Consider the following 23,625-nt stretch of genomic DNA (forward strand, 5'->3'; position numbering starts at 1 on the left):
ACCATATGACAATCTTTCCTTTTATTTTTATTTTTTATACTTTTTGATATGTTTTAAACTGATCTTTGGGATGTTACTATATTGGAACTTGTTAAGGGGAAGTACAGTATGTTATGCAGAGGTTTGTTGTTGTTGTTGTTGTTGTTGATCTCATTGCTCTCTATTTTACTTTATATTCTATTGGTAACTTAATATAATATTTATAATAGATAATATTTTTATGCATTTTTGTCTTAGCATTCTCCTTTTGTAATAACTGAGATATTAACGTTTATCCATGCATCATTTTATAAGCTACAATTTTTAGCATAACAAAAAAATTAACATTCAATCATTTCAATCAAAGAATTTATTTTTAAAATGTTTTTGAAAATCTTTTAATAATGCAACAGTCCACTTTTAAACAATAGCAATAAAAGGTAAGTATTTTAGAAAATACATCAGAAATAATTAAAGGACAGAACAGATACACAGATCGATATAAGAGGTTAAAATGTAACTGTATAAAAACAAAAGTGTATAAAATACAATTTATATGATTAGAATCTCCAGATGATTTAAACACACAAAAACATAAAAATGAACTAAAAACAAATCAAACAAATGGACTGATCAGTGAACTTTGCCTTGTATCATCTCCATGTGAGCAGGATTTCTCATGGACAGTAAGACAGAGACGATGCAGAAATAAAACACGTTCTTCACCAGCAGTATCACATACGTCAGACTGAACAGGTACAGTTTGCGACTGAGCTCAAACGAACCTGCACAGGAGAAATCAAGAAGAAATCTTTTACTGATCGTCAGCAAAACTTTCATGTAGTTGTTTCATATTATATTCAGTTATTATTTTTTTTTTTTAGAAATTGGAAATTGCATATCATAAAAGTTAAATAAAATTAAATAAACTAGTCATAATTATTTCATAGAATTGTGAAATTTCATTAATATATTTAAATTAGATTTATATTAGTTTACATTAGATTAACAAATGTAAATTGTGTAATAGATGATCTCTTTACCAAAATTTCTGATTTCTTCTTCTTCATCCTCTTCTTCTGGTTTTTGAATTGAAGAGGTCTTAGAAATGCCGGGATCTGACTTATTCTTACATAGGTCTTCATCTGTAAGGAATCAACATCATTCTGTAAGTTTTGTAAATGTGAAAATAATTTTGTGATATTACAGGTACTTGTGTTGTTGATTCTAAATCAAATAATTATGCAGCATTAGTTTAAAAGATCATGCAGATGGTGCACAAATCACTAAAGTAGTAATGCTGAAGCTGAATAGCTCACACATCAGCAGCAAATACAAATCAGTATATATATGTGAACATTACTTCCTATACAGATGTAGAATGTATTTCTTTATTCATTTATTAATTAATTAATTTTTTAATTATTAATATTGTTTAGGAACAGACTGAGAGTAGATGACATTCTGAACAACCATAAGATCAGATCATTGTGTATTTGTTACCTCTTGGAATGGACAACGTCTTGTGTTTATCACTGTCATGTTGAACTGAGCAGGTGAAATAATTTTTGATGGCTTTCTGTTTATCTACGATGAGCATGCTGGTTATTCTGACTTCCGGATCCTCTTCTGTCTGCTCCAGAATCTCATCATCTCCCAGTTGCACCTTTTGTCCGTTGAGATCTTTTGCTTGCCAGGTGAATCTCACCAGGTTGGGGAACATGCCTCTCGCCTGGCACAGCAACACAGACTTTTCATATTTTTCAGACTTGAACACTGGATACACGGACAATTGAGGCGCTATCACCGTGCTGTCTGTATATTTAGAGAACATGTAAATATTCAAATTAGTGAGCAATCAGTAAACACAATGAGAGCATAGATATTTTATAGATTCTCTTGGGTAATCTTATAGAATTGGGAATTTCATGTAAAAAGTCCTGAATGCAGAGTTTACATGTTACCCCATGCTAACACATCTAATTCCACTACACATAAACTACACTGATTCTGTAAACATGTACACTTTCAGAATTACTGATCAAAAAAGACGCTGTAAAGATTTCAGTGTGTGTGTGTGTGTGTGTGTGTGTGTGTGTGTGTGTGTGTGTGTGTGTGTGTGTGTGTGTTGCTGCATGTTACTGGATAAGTGTAATTTTAACTCCTATATTAATTGTGAAGTTGTGGTGCCACTATTAATGCATTTGGCTATTGATCAATTAAGGAAAATTATTAATCAGCGTGAGACTATAAAAAGAGAAACGTGCAAGACGGAAAATACCTTCTTGGGTGGAGTGAGCGGAAAAAGGTGTGTGTGTGTGTGTGTGTGTGTGTGTGTCTGTGTCTGTCTGTCTCTGTGTGTGTCTGTGTCTGTGTATGTGTGTGTGTATGTGTATGTGTGTGTGTCTGACTGTCTGTGTGTGTGTCTGCAAGTTAGAGCAAGTTACTGCGCAATCCAGGGAACCTGAGTGTTACAAGGGAGCTGCGAGCTACTTTGCATGAGTAAGGCAGTTTTGTACGGAAGGCTGAACGTGAAGACACTGAATAGTGACAGGAAAGAGTGGATTACCAACAGTCGGTATAGAAGCTTCGGTAAATCTGCGTTTCTGTGGTTAGGCTGCTGGTACAACTATGCAATAATGTCTGTCCCGCTCAATACTGCAAAGCAGTAGGCCTACTTTATTTTCTCCCTGAACCCAACATACTCCAAGTGAAGACCCACAGCACTCGGTATTAGATGTACGCAATCATTTTCACATTCTTACATGCGTCATTTACGACTGGCCATGTCCAATACACACACACGCACGCACACACACACACACACACACACACACACACACACACACACACACGAGCATCTGAATACATTTACAAAGAAAGAAGTTATTTAAACAAGTGACGCATAAGTAATTGTTAAAATATTTTTCCACCGCAACACTGCAGTGAATTCTCACATGTGCGAATGGATACAAACCAAATTAAAGCAAAATTCATTATGTAAAATTGAAGAAAGCATGAACAATTCATAAACAGTATACATAAAAGTATAAAATAAGTAGGAGATATTGGATTTTGACCATACTGAATGATCTGAGAAGAGCTGTGATTTAATATCCTTAAATGTTAAGCATATCAAAATTTGAAATTACTTGACATGTAGTTTTTGCTGTAATGTATACTACTGACTGCAAGTATTTATGTACTTTTTATATTTCTATGCCCAATAAAACTATTAAGTCAGTCAATTTAGTTTTAGTCAGACGTCATTTAAAACAATTTGCAGTCATTTTTGAACTACTATTTTATTCTTCAGTTTATTTTATTCTGCGGTTGAACCTAATGACACTTTATAAACACTCTTCTTTGTCTTCTGAACTTTTTTAAATTCATTTTGGACTTAGAGATCAAAGACAGAGTTCACCAAATATTTCTTAACAAATAATCATCTAAATAAGCTATTTAATTATTTCTATAGTGTTTGTTAAACATGTGTTTATCTAAGACTAGTAAAAAAAAAAGTCTCTTTATTGAGACATTGATTCCCCTCTGGTCATATCATCTGTTTTACTCTAAGTTTGTCTTGCTTTAATTAATTTTTGAAAATTTAATAGGTCCCGTGAACAAAAATAAAACTGCAAAACATGCTCATACAGTACCGGTGACGATAATCCGAGTCCCAGATCCAAAGTTTTTGAAGTAGAATCCTCCACCACACTGACACAGACTACAGCAAATACTTACTTCTAAATAATCCTAAATTCTAACCATTTCTTTAATAGTATTTACATTCTGAGATATAATTAAGATAAGTAATAGATATGTGGTTATTTTAATATTTAGATATTGTCACAATTTTGCTTTAAAGGCTCAAAATGCGTCTAGCACAATGCATTAAAATCTATTTCTTACCTGTTACATAAGGTTTTGTTCCTGAGCTGAAAAACTTCACCCCGCCTCCCATAACATCATGTTCAATAACAAAAAATACTCCATAGCCATTATATATGAAGCATGCATTATTTAAATGAAATTAGCAAAGCTTCTATCAAATTTGTTTTACAGACAAACTCTATAAATGCAGATGTGAATTTTAGCAGGAAATGTGGAACAGTGACCTGAGGTGAGGAACAGATGGCTGATTGTACAAAACAAATTCAAATGCAGATATATTTAAATTCACCAAATGATCTTAACAAAAGGGGCAGAAATATCTGACACTCCTTTAAAATTCATAACGTTCTTAGTAATGTGGACATCAGCCGCTACAGGATAATTGAAGAAATATCATATGTACAGTAATATTTGCTATGATGTTTGTTTCTTTAAAGCAGAGCGTTTGTGATTCCATTTATACTAAGCAACAGTTCAGCAAATCAAAACCTCACTGCAGTGATCATCTTGTCTCATGTAGATATCCATATTATTTTTGAAAAATCAGATGGAAGTGATTAATTTAATCTCTAATCACTGAATCACTGAGTCTTGGGTTACCATTTAGAGAAAATATTCAGAATAATAAGAACATTTACATAAAAACATGCAAGCTTCTGTATGGTAGACCAACACCTTAACCACTAGTCTACCATAACCCCAGGGTTTAAGAACCATCAATTACAAACTTTTCAAATTTATTATTGAACTAAGAGTGATTTGTTTATTCAGTTACTATTTTATGTTTTTACAGATCTTAAAAAGATCTAATTTATTGGTAAATGAGGTCAAGCCCCAAGCATAAAAAAGTTTTTTTGTGGAACAAAATAGATTGCATAATATAGATTTGACAGTTTATGCCACACTTTATGCAATCCATCTTATTCAACTCATATAGTAATTGTTTATTACAACAGTAACATTTAATATATATTGTGTTTAATCTACAACATTATCAGTATTATTATTAGTATCTTCTGTATATATACTTTTACTGACTTAAATATGCACTGGTTTGATTTTTTTCTGAAACAAACTGTACTATACTGAGCTGTTCCTTTTACCTACCTACATGCATTTCTGATTATAATCTTTATATCATAATCAAATAAATACATGAATGATGAGTTAATAAATAACTGCATGAATTGATTAATACAATATGATCATGATGTGAACGTATCTGATTTATCCAAACAATTGATAAACATTATTATTATTATTATTATTATTATTATTATTATTATTATTATTATTATTATTATTTTGGGGTTTAAAAATTTCATTTTAACCACCATCAATTTTTTGTGTGATTACAGGTTAGTTTTTGGTCTGCAATGGAGTCTAACTTAACATGTTTATGCATGATGTAAAGACACAAGCATGAGAAAGTTGTCAAGTACAGAATGTTACTGGATTAGCAATGTTAAGTTTGGATCAGGATATTTCTAGAACATCAAGCAATGCAGACTTTACAGTTTGACATGCTAACCCATCTAATTCATCTGATACACTATTTGTTAATCCGTTGATGAAACTAGCAAGGCAAATAGTGTGTATTGAACTGTAAATGCACTGCATCGGTATACATTTACAAAAAATTCAAAATATTTATTGAATAAACAAGTGAGACAACCTCTAGCTTTTTTTTTTACCAAACTAATTATGTTAAAAAACAATTCTTCTAAATATTGTAACAATAGTCCAGAGTGTAGAATTTTAGCAATATTAATGACAAGTGATTCGATATTGTCACAAATTTGCTTTACGCCTCAGAGCATGTCTAGAATTATGAATAAAATTTCCTTTCCTACCTGTTACATTAAGTCTTGTTCCTGAGCCGAAAACCTTCACATAGTCCCACAGCGTGATGTTCAATAACAAAAATATGACCTCACTGACATGATGTAAAAGTATACCTTAAAACTAATTATACATACTCTTAGCAAATTTGTTTTACATAGAAATTCATGCAGATGTGAATATTAGCATAAAATATGCCAAAGTGACCTAAGGTGAGTAACAGATGCTGTATTCTTGGTTCTGCAAAACAAATTCAAATGAAGATATTTAAATGATCTTACTGTACCACTAGAGGCTGAAAAAGCTGGCAGACGTCTTTGAAATCTATACCATGATGATCTTAGTGCACATCAGCCACGTACAGTATAATTGATCAAGTGTCAAATAAAATACATGCTATAATGTGCGATTTTATTCGTAGTAGCGACAGTTCAACAATTCAGCTTAATTAAAGCCAAAATCTCACTAAATGATCACAATTCTTTCTTACATATCCATGTTGTTTTTGAGAAATGATTCACTATTAAGATTCATATCTGAATATAGAATCTGTAGTAGCCTTCTCATGCTATCCAATGACGCTGTAGCATAGTTACGTAACCGGACTGCAGCATGAAATGTAAAAATATATTACTATCCTGGATTAAGCAAAGACTTGTATAAAATGAAGCACCTACTTTAGTCCATAGAAGGCATGAACTCCATCTAATTTAATTTAACGTTAAAGCATGATGAGGTTTTGCTAATTTGCTAATCAACTGACCATGTTCGCTTCTTTTCTCTATAAATACTAGTTTAGACTAGTATCTATTTCAGTACTGTGTGTCAGTTTCTAGCTAATGGTACATGGTTTATTGTGCTATTTAAATAACTTTTTATTTCTGATGAATTAATTAGGAACTTTGTAGTGCTAGTCACGCATAAGACAAATAACGTATCAGCAAAATGATCGAAGGATGTTTGAAGACAAAATGGCATAGGTACTTTAAAACACAAATCATCTTCTAACAGATATTTTAAATATTACTTTTCACATAAAAATGTCTAATTAATTTAATTAGTTACAAATGTTTACTTTTAATAGTCAAGTACACTTAAAAGTAGTAGTGACTCTTTTTGATGGGTGTTTCTTCTTGTACATAAGTACAATTTGGACACATTATCTGTACTTTCATTTAATTATTATACATGTTAACCATTGTAAATTGCCATTTTGACCAAGGAGTCTGTAACCTAGTGAACCAGTGTTAATGTGTTCATTGATAGAGACTTTTGTATATCGATCTGTGTAAAGGCATCTGCCAAATACCATAAATGTAAATAATGTAGTCAACATGGAAATACATATAAGAAACTGAATAAAGACTATAAATTATTACAAATAATCTATATTTAAAAAAAATCCTAATAGTAAAGGAGCTGTAAATCATCTGTATATTTCAGATGTTGGTTTAAAGATAAGTGAAATTTACAACTTTAAGTCTGTACCAGCCTCCTACTGTTTTATACAATAATAACTTTTTTTTTTAAATAAAAATGTATCCCTATTTTGTTGTTGTTTTTCTATATATTTTAAGAGTATCTTATAGTATATTAAATCCCATTCCATTATTACAACATTGATTGAGAGAATTTTTTTTATCTGATTTATATTTTCTTTTACATTTTTACAATAACATATGGATTGAGACTTCAGCATGTTTCGCCTCATATCTAAACTCTACATTTATATTGTACTTTTGCATAGACATGGAAGACTAAATAAAAAACTATACAACTCAGTAAAGCAAAGAGAGATTACAAGGAATGCAATCATGTAACTAAAGAGGTATATAAAGGTCACCAGAACAAAATGGGCTAACTATTATATTTTTTACATAATCAAACTAGCACTGTTAGAAATTTGAATGAACAGCAGTTTGCATTTGGAGAGAAAGAGAGAGTAGAAGACTATCGACTAACGACTATCATTTTTTTACCAAACTAATTATGTTAAAAAACAATTCTTCTAAATATTGTTACAGTAGTCCAGAGTGTAGAATTTTAGCAATAATTAATGACAAGTGATTCGATATTGTCACAAATTTGCTTTACGCCTCAGAGCATGTCTAGAATTATGAATAAAATTTCCTTTCCTACCTGTTACATTAAGTCTTGTTCCTGAGCCGAAAACCTTCACCCAGTCCCACAGCGTGATGTTCAATAACAAAAATATGACCTCACTGACATGATGTAAAAGTATACCTTAAAACTAATTATACATACTCTTAGCAAATTTGTTTTACATAGAAATTCATGCAGACGTGAATATTAGCATAAAATATCCCAAAGTGACCTAAGGTGAGTAACAGATGCTTTATTCTTGGTTCTGCAAAACAAATTCAAATGAAGATATTTAAATGATCTTACTGTACCACTAGAGGCTGAAAAAGCTGGCAGACGTCTTTGAAATCTATACCATGTTGATCTTAGTGCACATCAGCCACGTACAGTATAATTGATCAACTGTCAAATAAAATACATGCTATAATGTGCGATTTTATTCGTAGTAGCGACAGTTCAACAATTCAGCTTAATTACAGCCAAAATCTCACTAAAAGATCACAATTCTTTCTTACATATCCATGTTGTTTTTGAGAAATGATTCACTATTAAGATTCATATCTGAATATAGAATCTGTAGTAGCCTTCTCATGCTATCCAATGACGCTGTAGCATAGTTACGTAACCGGACTGCAGCATGAAATGTAAAAATATATTACTATCCTGGATTAAGCAAAGACTTGTATAAAATGAAGCACCTACTTTAGTCCATAGAAGGCATGAACTCCATCTAATTTAATTTAACGTTAAAGCATGATGAGGTTTTGCTAATTTGCTAATCAACTGACCATGTTTGCTTCTTTTCTCTATAAATACTAGTTTAGACTAGTATCTATTTCAGTACTGTGAGTCAGTTTCTAGCCAATGGTACATGGTTTATTGTGTTATTTAAATAACTTTTTATTTCTGATGAATTAATTAGGAACATTGTAGTGCTAGTCACGCATAAGACAAATAACGTATCAGCAAAATGATCGAAGGATGTTTGAAGACAAAATGGCATAGGTACTTTAAAACACAAATCATCTTCTAACAGATATTTTAAATATTACTTTTCACATAAAAATGTCTAATTAATTTAATTAGTTACAAATGTTTACTTTTAATAGTCAAGTACACTTAAAAGTAGTAGTGACTCTTTTTGATGGGTGTTTCTTCTTGTACATAAGTACAATTTGGACACATTATCTGTACTTTCATTTAATCATTATACATTTTAACCATTGTAAATTGCCATTTTGACCAAGGAGTCTGTAACCTAGTGAACCAGTGTTAATGTGTTCATTGATAGAGACTTTTGTATGTCGATCTGTGTAAAGGCATCTGCCAAATACCATAAATGTAAATAATGTAGTCAACATGGAAATACATATAAGAAACTGAATAAAGACTATAAATTATTACAAATAATCTATATTTAAAAAAATCCTAATAGTAAAGGAGCTGTAAATCATCTGTATATTTCAGATGTTGGTTTAAAGATAAGTGAAATTTACAACTTTAAGTCTGTACCAGCCTCCTACTGTTTTATACAATAATAACTTTTTTTTTTTTTTAAATAAAAATGTATCCCTATTTTGTTGTTGTTTTTCTATATATTTTAAGAGTATCTTATAATATATTAAATCCCATTCCATTATTACAACATTGATTGAGAGAATTTTTTTTATCTGATTTATATTTTCTTTTACATTTTTACAATAACATATGGATTGAGAGTTCAGCATGTTTCGCCTCATATCTAAACTCTACATTTATATTGTACTTTTGCATAGACATGGAAGACTAAATAAAAAACTATACAACTCAGTAAAGCAAAGAGAGATTACAAGGAATGCAATCATGTAACTAAAGAGGTATATAAAGGTCACCAGAACAAAATGGGCTAACTATTATATTTTTTACATAATCAAACTAGCACTGTTAGAAATTTGAATGAACAGCAGTTTGCATTTGGAGAGAAAGAGAGAGTAGAAGACAAACTCTCAGTTAACGACTATCATTTTTCTGGCTTTTTTTTTTAGAATTTCAGAAACAATTATACACAGTTGAGAAAGTTAGAAAGATTTTCTTCTTACCTGTTACATAAAGTCTTGTCCCTGAGCCAAAGATTTTCTTACCCACAGTGTGGCATTCAGTTATAAAAACATGTGCACTGATCTTTATAGAGATCCAGCAAAGATCATTTTGTGTTTAATCCATAAAAAAAAAAAAAAAAAAGGTAAAATTTGAATTTTATCTTTAACTGTGTAATAATGGATTTATTCTAGAGTTTGAAATTAATAGAGCAGATATGAAATTATGTCTGTCATGATCTTACTACACTGAAGGCTTTGTTGTTAGCATGCCTTCTTTTATATGTTAACTGAAATTCATAACGGAGAATACGGTGGCCGAGAAGTGCAAAACAAATTAACAAATCCGAAAACAAATTAACAAATCCGAAAACACATTAACAAATCCGAAAACACATTAACAAATCCCAAAATAAATGAACAAATCCGAAAACACATTAACAAATCCGAAAACAAATTAACAAATCCGAAAACACATTAACAAATCCCAAAACAAATGAACAAATCCGAAAACACATTAACAAATCCGAAAACAAATTAACAAATCCGAAAACACATTAACAAATCCCAAAACAAATGAACAAATCCGAAAACACATTAACAAATCCGAAAACACATTAACAAATCCGAAAACACATTAACAAGTCAGATAACCCGGAAGCGGTTGGTATAGTTTGTGAATGGAAACTTACCATCATCGGACGAGACACCTTTCATTCACCTGTATATCTTTAATGACAGGTGTCTTGTCCAATGATCTGTAAGTTTCCATTCACAAACTATACCTACCTCTTCCGGGTTGTCTGAATCGGTGCACAAAACAAATTAACAAATCCGAAAACACAACGACATTTCAGACAACCCGGAAGAAGTTGGTATAGTTTGTGATTGGACAAGACACCTGTCACTCAAGGTATACATGAAGTTCAACAGTCTGCCGCAGGGAAAAGTTGGAATGGATGGATGGAATGGATTACTGTGGATTAATTCTGTTATTTTTTTATATTTAAACAGAGAACTTTACACATTACACATAAGATTCCATACCTGTATATCTTGAGTGACAGGTGTCTTGTCCAATGATCGGTAAGTTTCCATTCAAAAACGATACACTACCGTTCCCGGGTTGTCTGACTTGTCCTTGTGTTTTCGGATTTGTTAATGTGTTTTCGGATTTGTTAATTTGTTTTCGGATTTGTTAATTTGTTTTCGGATTTGTTAATGTGTTTTCGGATTTGTTAATGTGTTTTCGGATTTGTTAATTTGTTTTCGGATTTGTTAATGTGTTTTCGGATTTGTTAATGTGTTTTCGGATTTGTTAATTTGTTTTGCACTTCTCGGCCACTGCAACATGTCTTGCATTTCCTTTTGATAAATGTCCTCAATATGTGTGATATTTGTTTTTTTTACACATTTTACATGTTAAATGTAATTTTTACATTTACATTCATAGTTCTTGTAGTATCCATGCTTTGATGAGTTTGAGCTGTTTTGGTGGCACAATGGAAACTTAGATAATATTACGCTGGTGTTTTCAATATTACAGCTGACCACTGTATATATCTAAATACCTACTGGTGGCTCTTTGGCTTAGTGTTTTGCACATTTACCTCTCATCCTCTGGTGTTGGAGGTTTGACTCCTGTCAGGACAAGAGACAGCACAGACAGTGCAATACACCACAAGACCAATACACAAATACCACAGATGAAAAGAGTGGTCAGGATGTGGGTTGATGAACTCAGTGTTCATGCCAATGAGACTTTCAATGGTTGTGCCATCGGTAAATTTGATGATGTGGTTTAAGCTGTGCTTTGCTGCACAGTCAGGAGTTAACGATAGAGCTAACGATAGTGGGCAACAGTAAACTGAGCACACAGCCCAGAGGGCCCCCAGTGCTCAATATGGTGGTATTTGAACGCTGTTCCCAATGCATCATGGAGGGAGCTAACGATAGCATTGTCTGTGGAGCAGTTGGGATGATATGCATGGAGAAACAGTAAGAGTGGAGCAACAAAAATAATCTGCATGGGGTACAGTAAGGGTAGCAGCAGGGGAGCTCTGGGGAGAAGCTCTAGGGAAAGAAGTTTATCATTTACACACATTCATCATAGTACACAAATGATGATTTTAAAGAAGAACTTTTGTGAAATTGAAGGGGATTCAGCAAAGCTTAATTGTTTAAAATTAAAGGGGCATCAGCAAGAGAAATTTGTGAAGTAATGCTTTAGTAATGCTCCCCCCTGGAGCGCTTGTCTGTCCTGTTTGGTGCTGTTCCCAAATCAGGCTGTGATACTTCCCATGAAGTTGCTTTCAGTATTGCAGGTGTAGAAAGTCCTTAGCACCTGAGAAGGCAGTCCTCTAAGCATCTGAGATGGTAGAGGAGCTGCCAAACCTTCTTCACTTCTGTGTTGATGTGACAGGACCATGGAAGATCCATGGCAAAATCTATTCACTCTCTCCACTGGGCATCCATAGATCATATTCGATTCAATTCAATTCAATTAAAATTTATTTGTATATCGCTTTTGTCAGGATCCAGCCTGGACTTTTGTTTATGTTCTGTGTCACATGTCTGCCCTGCCCCTTGTTCATTCCTCCCCGTCTCTGCACACCTGTTCCCTATGTGTTAATTGTTATTAGTATTTAGCCTTAAGGCCACGCGGAATCCTCGTCGTTATTCCTTGTCCTCTGTCCTGTCTAGTTTCTTCTGTGTTCCTGTTCTGTGTATTTATTTGTTAAACCTGTTTATTTGAGCTATCCTGTATCTAGGTCTGTCTTCCTCCTCCGATTGTGACAGCTTTTTACAATTGACATTGTCTCAAAGCAAGTTTACAGAACATAATCATAGAACAAATGGTTATTATAAAGAATAATTATAAAGATTAATATAATACAAAATTCAAGATCAATATTATATGTGATATATTTAAATGTGTTTGTATTTATCCCCAATGAACAAGTCTGAGGTGACTCAAACAGCTGTGGCAAGGAAAAACTCCCTTGAATGGAAGGAAGAAACCTTGAGAGGAACCAGACTCAAAGGGGAACCTCTTCCTCATATGGGTGACACCCAGTGTTATATAAAGTACTAGAAAGCAATACTTGAGTAAAAGTACAAGTATCGTACTAGAAAAAGACTTTGGTAAAAGTGAAAGTTACCTTTTAGAATATTGCTCAAGTAAAAGTCTTAAAGTATCTCATATATACTGTACTTAAGTATCAAAAGTCATTTTAGTAAAAGTAAAAAGTAAAATTTCAGTGATTTTCAGTAGGCATAAGAGCAGGGGCGGTTCTAGGATTTCATCTTTAGGGGGTTTAGCCCTCAGTGAGAATTTACAGTAAAACAAGAAGAGTTTTATATTATATATTATATGACTATATAGTAAGCCAAAAGTTATGGTATTATTAAATGGCAAAAGTTTACACCAAAATTTTATGCATGATGTAATGATGCCAGTCTTGAATCAAATCAGTTCATGTATGTGTGCATTCTCTACAAACAGTGTGTCCAATGAATGCAGTCATTAATAAAAAATATTCACAAGACAAAGACCAAATCAATAAATGTTATTTTTATTTAGTATTGAATGGAGTGTTTGCATTAATATTTTGTTTGTGCTATCAACTCTAGTAATAAGAATAGTGAAATTTCACTGCTTTTGGTTGCCGTCTTTGCGGCTTTCCGCCGATTAATGTTATAGATAAAAGCCTCCAGCTCTGACTGCGCATGCAATCTAGGAGCAGTGATTCGCCAAACCTCCCTTATTGCAGTCGCACACATTTCTTCTGATTTTATTTTGTAGTAACGAGTAACGAAGATGCTTAGTGGAAATATAACGGAGTAAAAGTATACATTTTATCTAGGAAATGTAGTGGAGTAAAAGTGAAAGTTGACAAAGTTTGGGAGCCAAATACGAAAATGCTCTACTGCCTTTTGTAGACTTAGATATTCTGGGAACTACCAGAAGTCCTGAGTTTTGTGAGTGGCTGGCAATAAGTGGCAACTTCTTTTGTCTTACTGTCCTTTAGAAGGAGATAGTTCCCCTGGCACCAAATCTCTAAGTTTTTAACTTTGTCAGAAATCAGGCCCATCACAACTGTCTCCTCAGCAGACTTGATGGTGGAGTTGGAAGTGGCCACACAGTCATCTGTATACAGTGAGTACTGTGAGTACAGTGAGGGGCTCGGAACACAATCCTAGGGGGGTCCACTGCTGAAAGTGAGGGAGGATGACATGTTTACCCACCCATACTGCTTGTGGTTTGTATGTCAGCCAGATCATGTGTCGATGGACCTTCCTAAGTTCCAGGACCTCTAGCAGCACTAATTAGAATTTTTATAGTGCAGGAGGCTTTCCTTCCATGCTGATTTAATTTGATGCCATATATGTTTGAACTTTCTAACAATCTATAGTAATGTGCAAGGTTCACTGTAACCCAGATGTTTAGAAACAGTCCTGCACATGGTGAATTCAGCGATTATTCAGGGAATATTCTCACCTGGATACCTAAGGTGACTGCTGCAGATATCTTGAAGACAATGATGCTCATACTAAAATCCTTGGTACTGTTTGACTTAAGAGCAATGATATCTTTTCCCACTACTCAGTGACAATTGAGTCCTTTCTAAGTTTCTGCTGCATGTTATCCAGTAGTTACTCACTACTCTATTAGTGAGTAACTACTCACTACTTTAGTAGTTACTCACTACTTTACACTGTAGCAAAGTGTAATTTCTTCCATGTGTCACATGAAAAAATATAATATAATAATAATTAAATATAATATAAATATAATATAATATTTACAAAAATGTGAGGGGTCTACTCACTTCTGTGAGGTACTGTATGTGTATATTTCTGTTGTGGTTGTGTACCATCAGGGTTTTCTGTACGCACTGTGAATATTTACTGTTACTGTGTAAGCCTGCCCAGCTGGCACAGTAATACACTGCTGAGTGAATTTTCTTCAGGCTTTCTATCTTCAGATCGTAATTATCAGACTGTATCCTCACACTGAAGTCCTTTGCTTCAGGATGGTTAGGATCCTGAACCGGTGAGCTTCCACTTTTGACGTATAGGATCCTTTTGAGAGCTTCACCGTCTTTCTTTTGGTACCAGTGGACATAGTCACTGCTTCTTTCAGTCACTTTGCAGCTGATATACACAGTTTTGCCTTCACCTTTTGTCCAGAAGAGATCTTTTTGCACCAGTGTCACTCCCAGAACAGCTTCTGTTTAAAAAAAAACCAAAAAAAAAAAACACATTAATCTGTAAAACAGCAAACATGTTGTTATAGTTACATTTTTTCTTACATATTATTTTCATTTTTATTGCTCTACTGTGATACATACCTGTGGCCAAAGAGATGAGAACAGCAGATATGGCTATTAACATTTTGATTTAGTTGTAGCACTGTTTATTGCAGCTGTTTTTGCATTAATGCTATTATACACCCTGAATTTTTCTTTATAAAGTAATGATGTCATTTCCTGGGGTGGGGACTGGCCACATTGCCAGCCAACATTAACCCAGACTTCATGTATTTCTTATTTCTTTATTACTGAATGAAAACCCTGTTTACAACTTTAAATGTTTTCCCCATTGACTTAGTCCACCAGTTTTTTTGTATGTTGTGTGCTTTAAAGTTTTTAAGAAAAGGAGAGAATTTGAGGAACACTTTCGTGTGTATATAGAAGCACAATCTGCTCTAAGCCTATCTGGTATAATATATGTTCATGAATACTTTAACATTGACATGGTTATATTTTCCTGTATACTGATGTAGTATCGTTTCTAGTTGCATCTCAAAAAATGTACTTCATACATTCCAAAAATCTTTCTTCATATATTCCAACTTTTGGAGTTTGGCGTCAACACCACAGGGTCAGCCATAATACAGACTCTGGTGCAGAAAGGGTTAAGGGCCTTGTTCCAGCTTGGTAGTGCTGGAGCCTGAACCCCGATCCATTGATCAACAACCTAGCACCTTTAGCACTTGGCCACCACTGCTCAATGAGGCCAAATATACACAATAAAATGTCTTATTTTATGTGTACAGATGTTAATTCTTCTATTTGCAGCCATTAGTTGTCACATACTGCATGTGTCCATGAATTAATTGATTGTTGTTGGATTACCAGGAGTTTGCAGGAGGTGGTGATGACAAGCAGGAGAAGAGGTCGTTTAAAATGTTTACGTATCAGACCATCACATGAGTGTCTAGACAAAATAAAATAGAAAATGCAATGTACTGTATGTAACAAATAGAAATAAGGACCAAAAATGCTTCGGTTTGCTGATATTATTGAAATGGTAAAGGTTTGTTTTTGCCTAGCTGGTTAACATGTAATGTAAGAGTCAGCTTAACAAACTTTGCTACTCCACAGACACTTTTTCTGTTGTGGTTGTGTATCGTCAGGTTTTTTGTTTACACTGTAATTAATTCATTCACTGTGCATCACTGCTGTAGTCCCAGCTGGCACAGTAATACACTGCTGAGTGACTTTTCTTCAGTCTTGCTATCTTCAGCTCATAATTATCAGACTGTATCCTCACACTGAAGTCCTTTGCTTCAGGATGGTTAGGATCCTGAACCGGTAAGCTTCCTCTTTCGACGTATAGGATTCTTGTGAGAGCTTCACCGTCTTTCTTTTGGTACCAGTGGACATAGCTAGTGCTTAATCCGGTCACTTTGCAGCTGATATACACAGTTTTGTCTTCACCTTTTGTCATGAAGAGATCTTTTTGTTCCAGTGTCACTCCCAGAACAGCTTCTGTAGAAAAACAAAACAAAAAAAACACTTGTCTGTAAAACAGGAGTTCTGCTATTTTATTCTATGATTTTTTTTTTTTACTTTCTTTTTATATTTTTATTTCTGTTATTTGATACCTGTGACTAAAGACAAGAGAACCGCATAAATGTATATAATAATAAACATTTTTGTCATGAAATATATATTAAAGTTTGCTCTCAGTTCAGCAGCTTTTATTGTGCTTGTTTCTGCAGGAATACAAATTTAGAACATGAATCTCATTTATAAAGTAATGATGTCATTTCCTGGGGTGGTGACTGAGCTGCTCGAGTTCTGGTCAACAGCATCACTTCCCTGCCACCACCAGCATTTAGCCTAAAAAACATGTCAGAGTTGGGGAGGTGTACATATATAATTGCAGTCAGGACCTGTGGTAATTGCAGAAAATCAGCAGGAGGTAAACAGTGGGGTAAAAATCATAACCACATTTTAAAGTCATCATGGTAGAAAAAAGTACTATTTTGGTGACTCTAATACATTTTATAAAGAATTTAGCTAAGTTGAGAATATTCTGATAGATTTTATTTCACATTTAAATATTATTTATAATATAATATAAATATTTCCTGTTTATAGAAAGCAAGGGCACATAAGATCGGGAAGAGGGCCAAAGTTTCCAGAAAGTGTCTCAACATTAAAGAGTTAAACACATCTGTGCAGATCACAGTTTGACGTGTCAGTTAGTTCACCTCTCATTTTATTAAAGAGAAAAAAAACGTTGTGGTGTATTTTTGAGTGATAAGCTCATCAACGCATGTGCCACTATTTTTGCAGAGCATCTACACAAATTGTATGATGGTTGTATTTTACAATAAGAGAAGAATATTAATTAATCTAAAATGAAATGAATAAAATATAATTTCAAATTGTTCACACACTGGATAAAGGAGCAGTAACCTGGGTTCTAAACATCAGGAGCACTAACACTACAATCTGAGTTAAAGAGAAACAGATAGAGAATGACACAAAATGGGTCACGGTGAAATTATTGGTATTTATATTTATGTGATGTTTGTGTTCACATTTGCATAATATAATATTCTATTTTATTATAATATTCTATGCTATAGAGCATGTTTGATTCGGTTTGCCCTGTGTGTTAATTAATACATTAACTAACAAACATGTAATCGAATGCATTTAAGGTGCTTGTGACTCATGTTTTAGTTGGCGATTGGTATATCACTTAAGTCGTCATTACTTCATATTTAAGTAAGTATTAATTCAGGTATTAGTGCGTGATTATTCATGTGTGGCTTCTGCTTGGATCAAAACCTGCACATTCAGATCAGACATCCATTGCTGTAAAGTGTTACTATTCACAACATTCTGCAAGTTGCCTTTGTAACAGGTTAAGAAATGGTTCACTGCATTTTTAATGGAAAACAGACACTTACTATTTTAAAAATATATAAATAAATAAATAAATAAATAAATAAATAAATAAACATAAATAAATAAATATTCCCTATTAGTTATTTATGTGCGTATGTATGTATGTATGTATATATGTACTGTATGTATATGTATTTTTTTGTGTTTTAATGGTAACCGTGTTCCTGTTGTATTAACTGTTCAGTCACCATATTGAATGTGCTGCACATGCTTAACACGTGACACAATACAAACTATTTATGTGATTGCTTTTGTTAAATGAGTGTTATTTCAGTTTATTCTTGAAAAGTGCTTGTGCAATGAATTGGAAGTTAGAAAATCTGATATTCTTATTATACATCAGAAGGCCAACTTTGGGGTCTTTGGCATATTTGGAAAATTCTGGTAGTAAACATGCTCTAGAAGATAGAAACAGCTGAAGTGGTGTTAGTTAGTCAGTAAGTACTGTATAGTTACTGGGCACTGTTGGCATGTAAGTTGATGTTGGAGTTGGAATTTATCTCTTCCTCATAGCCATTTGTGTATCACTTATCACAATTATTTAGCTGAGTTCAGGCCATTGCATAATGCAAGGTAGTGCAACAAAGCAAAATTGCAGCCATTAGTTGTCACATACTGCATGTGTCCATGAACTAATTCATTGTTGTTGGATTACCAGGAGTTTGCAGGTGGTGATGACAAGCAGGAGAAGAGGTCGTTTAAAATGTTTACGTATCAGACCATCACATGGGTGTCTAGACAAAATAAAATAGAAAATGCAATGTGTGTAACAAATAGAAATAAAGACCAAAAATGCTTCGGTTTGCTGATATTATTGAAATGGTAAAGGAGCTGGTTAACATGTAATGTAAGAGTCAGCTTAACAAACTTTGCTACTCCACAGACACTTTTTCTGTTGTGGTTGTGTATCGTCAGGTTTTTTGTTTACACTGTAATTAATTCATTCACTGTGCATCACTGCTGTAGTCCCAGCTGGCACAGTAATACACTGCTGAGTGACTTTTCTTCAGTCTTGCTATCTTCAGATCGTAATTACCAGACTCTTTCCCCACACTGAAGTCCTTTGCTTCAGGATGGTTAGAATCCTGAACTGGTGAGCTTCCACTTTTGACGTATAGGATCCTTTTGAGAGCTTCACCGTCTTTCTTTTGGTACCAGTGGACATAGTCACTCCATAATCCGGTCACTTTGCAGCTGATATACACAGTTTTGTCTTCACCTTTTGTCATGAAGAGATCTTTTTGTTCCAGTGTCACTCCCAGAACAGCTTCTGTAGAAAAACAAAACAAAAAAACACTTTTCTGTAAAACAGGAGTTCTGCTATTTTATTTAATTTCATTTTATTTTTTTACTTCATTTTTATATTTTTATTTCTGTTATTTGATACCTGTGACTAAAGACAAGAGAACCGCATAAATGTATATAATAATAAACATTTTTGTCATGAAATATATATTAAAGTTTGCTCTCAGTTCAGCAGCATTTATTGTGCTTGTTTCTGCAGGAATACAAATTTAGAACATGAATCTCATTTATAAAGTAATGATGTCATTTCCTGGGGTGGTGACTGAGCTGCTCGAGTTCTGGTCAACAGCATCACTTCCCTGCCACCACCAGCATTTAGCCTAAAAAACATGTCAGAGTTGGGGAGGTGTACATATATAATTGCAGTCAGGACCTGTGGTAATTGCAGAAAATCAGCAGGAGGTAAACAGTGGGGTAAAAAAGTTGAGAATATTCTGATAGATTTTATTTCACATTTAAATATTACTCTCTCTCACTCATTTTCTACCTCTTATCCGAACTACCTCGGGTCATCACAGGCGTCATCGGGCATCAAGGCAGGATACACCCTGGACGGAGTGCCAACCCATCACAGAGCACACACACACACTCTCATTCACTCACGCACTCACACACCACGGACAATTTTCCAGAGATGCCAATCAACCTACCATGCATGTCTTTGGACCGGGAGAGGAAACCGGAGTACCCGGAGGAAACCCCCGAGGCCCGGGGAGAACATGCAAACTCCACACACACAAGGTGGAGGCGGGAATCGAACCCCCAACCCTAGAGGTGTGAGGCAAACGTGCTAACCACTAAGCCACCATGCCCCCCCCCCCCATTTAAATATTATTTATAATATAATATAAATATTTCCTGTTTACAGAAAGCAAGGGCACATAAGATCGGGAAGAGGGCCAAAGTTTCCAGAAAGTGTCTCAACATTAAAGAGTTAAACACATCTGTGCAGATCACAGTTTGACGTGTCAGTTAGTTCATCTCTCATTTTATTAAAGAGAAAAAAAACGTTGTGGTGTATTTTTGAGTGATAAGCTCATCAACGCATGTGCCACTATTTTTGCAGAGCATCTACACAAATTGTATGATAGTTGTATTTTACAATAAGAGAAGAATATTAATTAATCTAAAATGAAATGAATAAAATATAATTTCAAATTGTTCACACACTGAATAAAGGAGCAGTAACCTGGGTTCTAAACATCAGGAGCACTAACACTACAATCTGAGTTAAAGAGAAACAGATAGAGAATGACACAAAATGTTTTATGGTGAAATTTATTGGTATTTATATTTTTGTTATTATGTGTTTGTGTTCACATTTGCATAATATAATATTCTATGTTATTATAATATTTTATGCTATAGAGCATGTTTGATTTGGTTTTCCCTGTGTGTTAATTAATACATTAACTATCAAACATGTAATCTAATGCATTTAAGGTGCTTGTGACTCGTGTCTTAGTTGGCGATTGGTATATCACCAATATCACCACTAATCAAAGTATTAATTCAGCTATTAGTGCGTGATTATTCATGTGTGGCTTCTGCTTGGATCAAAACCTGCACATGTAGATGAGACATCCATTGCTGTAAAGTGTTACTATTCACAGCATTCTGCAAGTTGCCTATGTAACGGGTAAAGAAATGGTTCACTGCATTTTTAATGGAAAACAGACACTCAAAATTAAAAAAATTAAAAAATAAATAATAAATAAATAAAAAGTTATTTTTGTGCCAATGTATGTATGTATGTATGTATGTATGTATGTATGTATGTATGTATGTATATATATATGTACCTGTGTGTATGTATGTATGTATGTATGTATGTATATATATATATGTATGTGTATATATATATATGTATGTGTATATATGTATATATATATATATATATATACATATATACACACGTACATATATTCATAAATACATACATACATACACACGCACACACACACACACACACACACACACACACACACACACACACACACATATATGTCACTAAATGATTCACTGTATTTTTAATGGAAAACAGACACTCACTATTTTAAAAATAAATAAATAAATAAATAAATAAATAAATAAATAAATAAATAAATAAAATTCCCCTTTGGAGTTATTTATGTGCCTATGTATGTATGTATGTATGTATGTATGTATGTATGTATCAGAGAGTCAGCTTAACAAACTTTGCTACTCCACACTTTTTCTGTTGTGGTTGTGTATCGTCAGGTTTTTTGTTTACACTGTAATTAAGTTATTCACTGTGCATCACTGCTGTAGTGCCAGCTGGCACAGTAATACACTGCTGAGTGACTTTTCTTCAGGCTTTCTATCTTCAGATCGTAATTATCAGACTGTATCCTCACACTGAAGTCCTTTGCTTCAGGATGGTTAGGATCCTGAAACGGTGAGCCTCCACTTTTGACGTATAGGATCCTTTTGAGAGCTTCACCGTCTTTCTTTTGGTACCAGTGGACATAGTCACTGCTTCTTTCAGTCACTTTGCAGCTGATATACACAGTTTTGCCTTTACCTTTTGTCCAGAAGAGATCTTTTTGCACCAGTGTCACTCCCAGAACAGCTTCTGTTTAAAAAAAAAAAAAAACACACATTAATCTGTAAAACAGCAAACATTGTTGTTATAGTTACATTTTTTCTTACATATTCTTTTCATTTTTATTGCTCTACTGTGATATTTACCTGTGGCCAAAGAGATGAGAACAGCAGATATGGCTATTAACATGTTGATTTAGTTGTAGCACTGTTTATTGCAGCTGTTTTTGCATTAATGCTATTATACACCCTGAATTTTTCTTTATAAAGTAATGATGTCATTTCCTGGGGTGGGGACTGGCCACATTGCCAGCCAACATTAACCCAGACTTCATGTATTTCTTATTTCTTTATTACTGAATGAAAACCCTGTTTACAACTTTAAATGTTTTCCCCATTGACTTAGTCCACCAGTTTTTTTGTATGTTGTGTGCTTTAAAGTTTTTAAGAAAAGGAGAGAATTTGAGGAACACTTTCGTGTGTATATAGAAGCACAATCTGCTCTAAGCCTATCTGGTATAATATATGTTCATGAATACTTTAACATTGACATGGTTATATTTTCCTGTATACTGATGTAGTATCGCTTCTAGTTGCATCTCAAAAAATGTACTTCATACATTCCAAAAATCTTTCTTCATATATTCCAACTTTTGGAGTTTGGCGTCAACACCACAGGGTCAGCCATAATACAGACTCTGGTGCAGAAAGGGTTAAGGGCCTTGTTCCAGCTTGGTAGTGCTGGAGCCTGAACCCCGATCCATTGATCAACAACCTAGCACCTTTAGCACTTGGCCACGACTGCTCAATGAGGCCAAATATACACAATAAAATGTCTTATTTTATGTGTACAGATGTTAATTCTTCTAATTGCAGCCATTAGTTGTCACATACTGCATGTGTCCATGAATTAATTGATTGTTGTTGGATTACCAGGAGTTTGCAGGAGGTGGTGATGACAAGCAGGAGAAGAGGTCGTTTAAAATGTTTACGTATCAGACCATCACATGAGTGTCTAGACAAAATAAAATAGAAAATGCAATGTACTGTATGTAACAAATAGAAATAAAGACCAAAAATGCTTCGGTTTGCTGATATTATTGAAATGGTAAAGGTTTGTTTTTGCCTAGCTGGTTAACATGTAATGTAAGAGTCAGCTTAACAAACTTTGCTACTCCACAGACACTTTTTCTGTTGTGGTTGTGTATCGTCAGGTTTTTTGTTTACACTGTAATTAATTCATTCACTGTGCATCACTGCTGTCCCAGCTGGCACAGTAATACACTGCTGAGTGACTTTTCTTCAGTCTTGCTATCTTCAGCTCATAATTATCAGACTGTATCCTCACACTGAAGTCCTTTGCTTCAGGATGGTTAGGATCCTGAACCGGTAAGCTTCCTCTTTCGACGTATAGGATCCTTGTGAGAGCTTCACCGTCTTTCTTTTGGTACCAGTGGACATAGCTAGTGCTTAATCCGGTCACTTTGCAGCTGATATACACAGTTTTGTCTTCACCTTTTGTCATGAAGAGATCTTTTTGTTCCAGTGTCACTCCCAGAACAGCTTCTGTAGAAAAACAAAACAAAAAAAACACTTGTCTGTAAAACAGGAGTTCTGCTATTTTATTCTATGATTTTTTTTTTTTTTACTTT

At 33.9% G+C, this 23,625-nt stretch overlaps 1 protein-coding gene and 2 gene segments (V, D, J or C); all 3 read right to left on the bottom strand.

The window, feature by feature from the left end:
• Positions 1–331: 331 nt before the first annotated feature.
• Positions 332–23,625, bottom strand: part of LOC132848365 (uncharacterized) — a 23,525-nt gene continuing 231 nt past the window's right edge. The window contains exons 2-6 of the mRNA XM_060873986.1: positions 23,225–23,539; positions 7,855–7,902; positions 1,483–1,794; positions 1,023–1,124; positions 332–764 (exon numbers count right to left, since the gene is read on the bottom strand). Of these exons, the coding sequence (XP_060729969.1) occupies positions 613–764; positions 1,023–1,124; positions 1,483–1,794; positions 7,855–7,902; positions 23,225–23,539 (929 nt within the window). The 3' untranslated portion in view covers positions 332–612. The remainder of the gene's footprint in view (positions 765–1,022; positions 1,125–1,482; positions 1,795–7,854; positions 7,903–23,224; positions 23,540–23,625) is intronic.
• LOC132848361 (Ig kappa chain V-VI region NQ6-8.3.1-like) lies at positions 16,329–16,976 on the bottom strand. The segment is given in 2 exon segments: positions 16,329–16,669; positions 16,786–16,976. Coding segments are annotated over 2 exon segments (384 nt in total).
• On the bottom strand, positions 21,572–22,251 carry LOC132848363 (Ig kappa chain V-VI region XRPC 24-like). The segment is given in 2 exon segments: positions 21,572–22,004; positions 22,121–22,251. Coding segments are annotated over 2 exon segments (369 nt in total).

The sequence above is a fragment of the Tachysurus vachellii genome, chromosome 7 (assembly GCF_030014155.1).
Source record: "Tachysurus vachellii isolate PV-2020 chromosome 7, HZAU_Pvac_v1, whole genome shotgun sequence".
NCBI classification, from domain to species: Eukaryota; Metazoa; Chordata; class Actinopteri; order Siluriformes; family Bagridae; genus Tachysurus; species Tachysurus vachellii.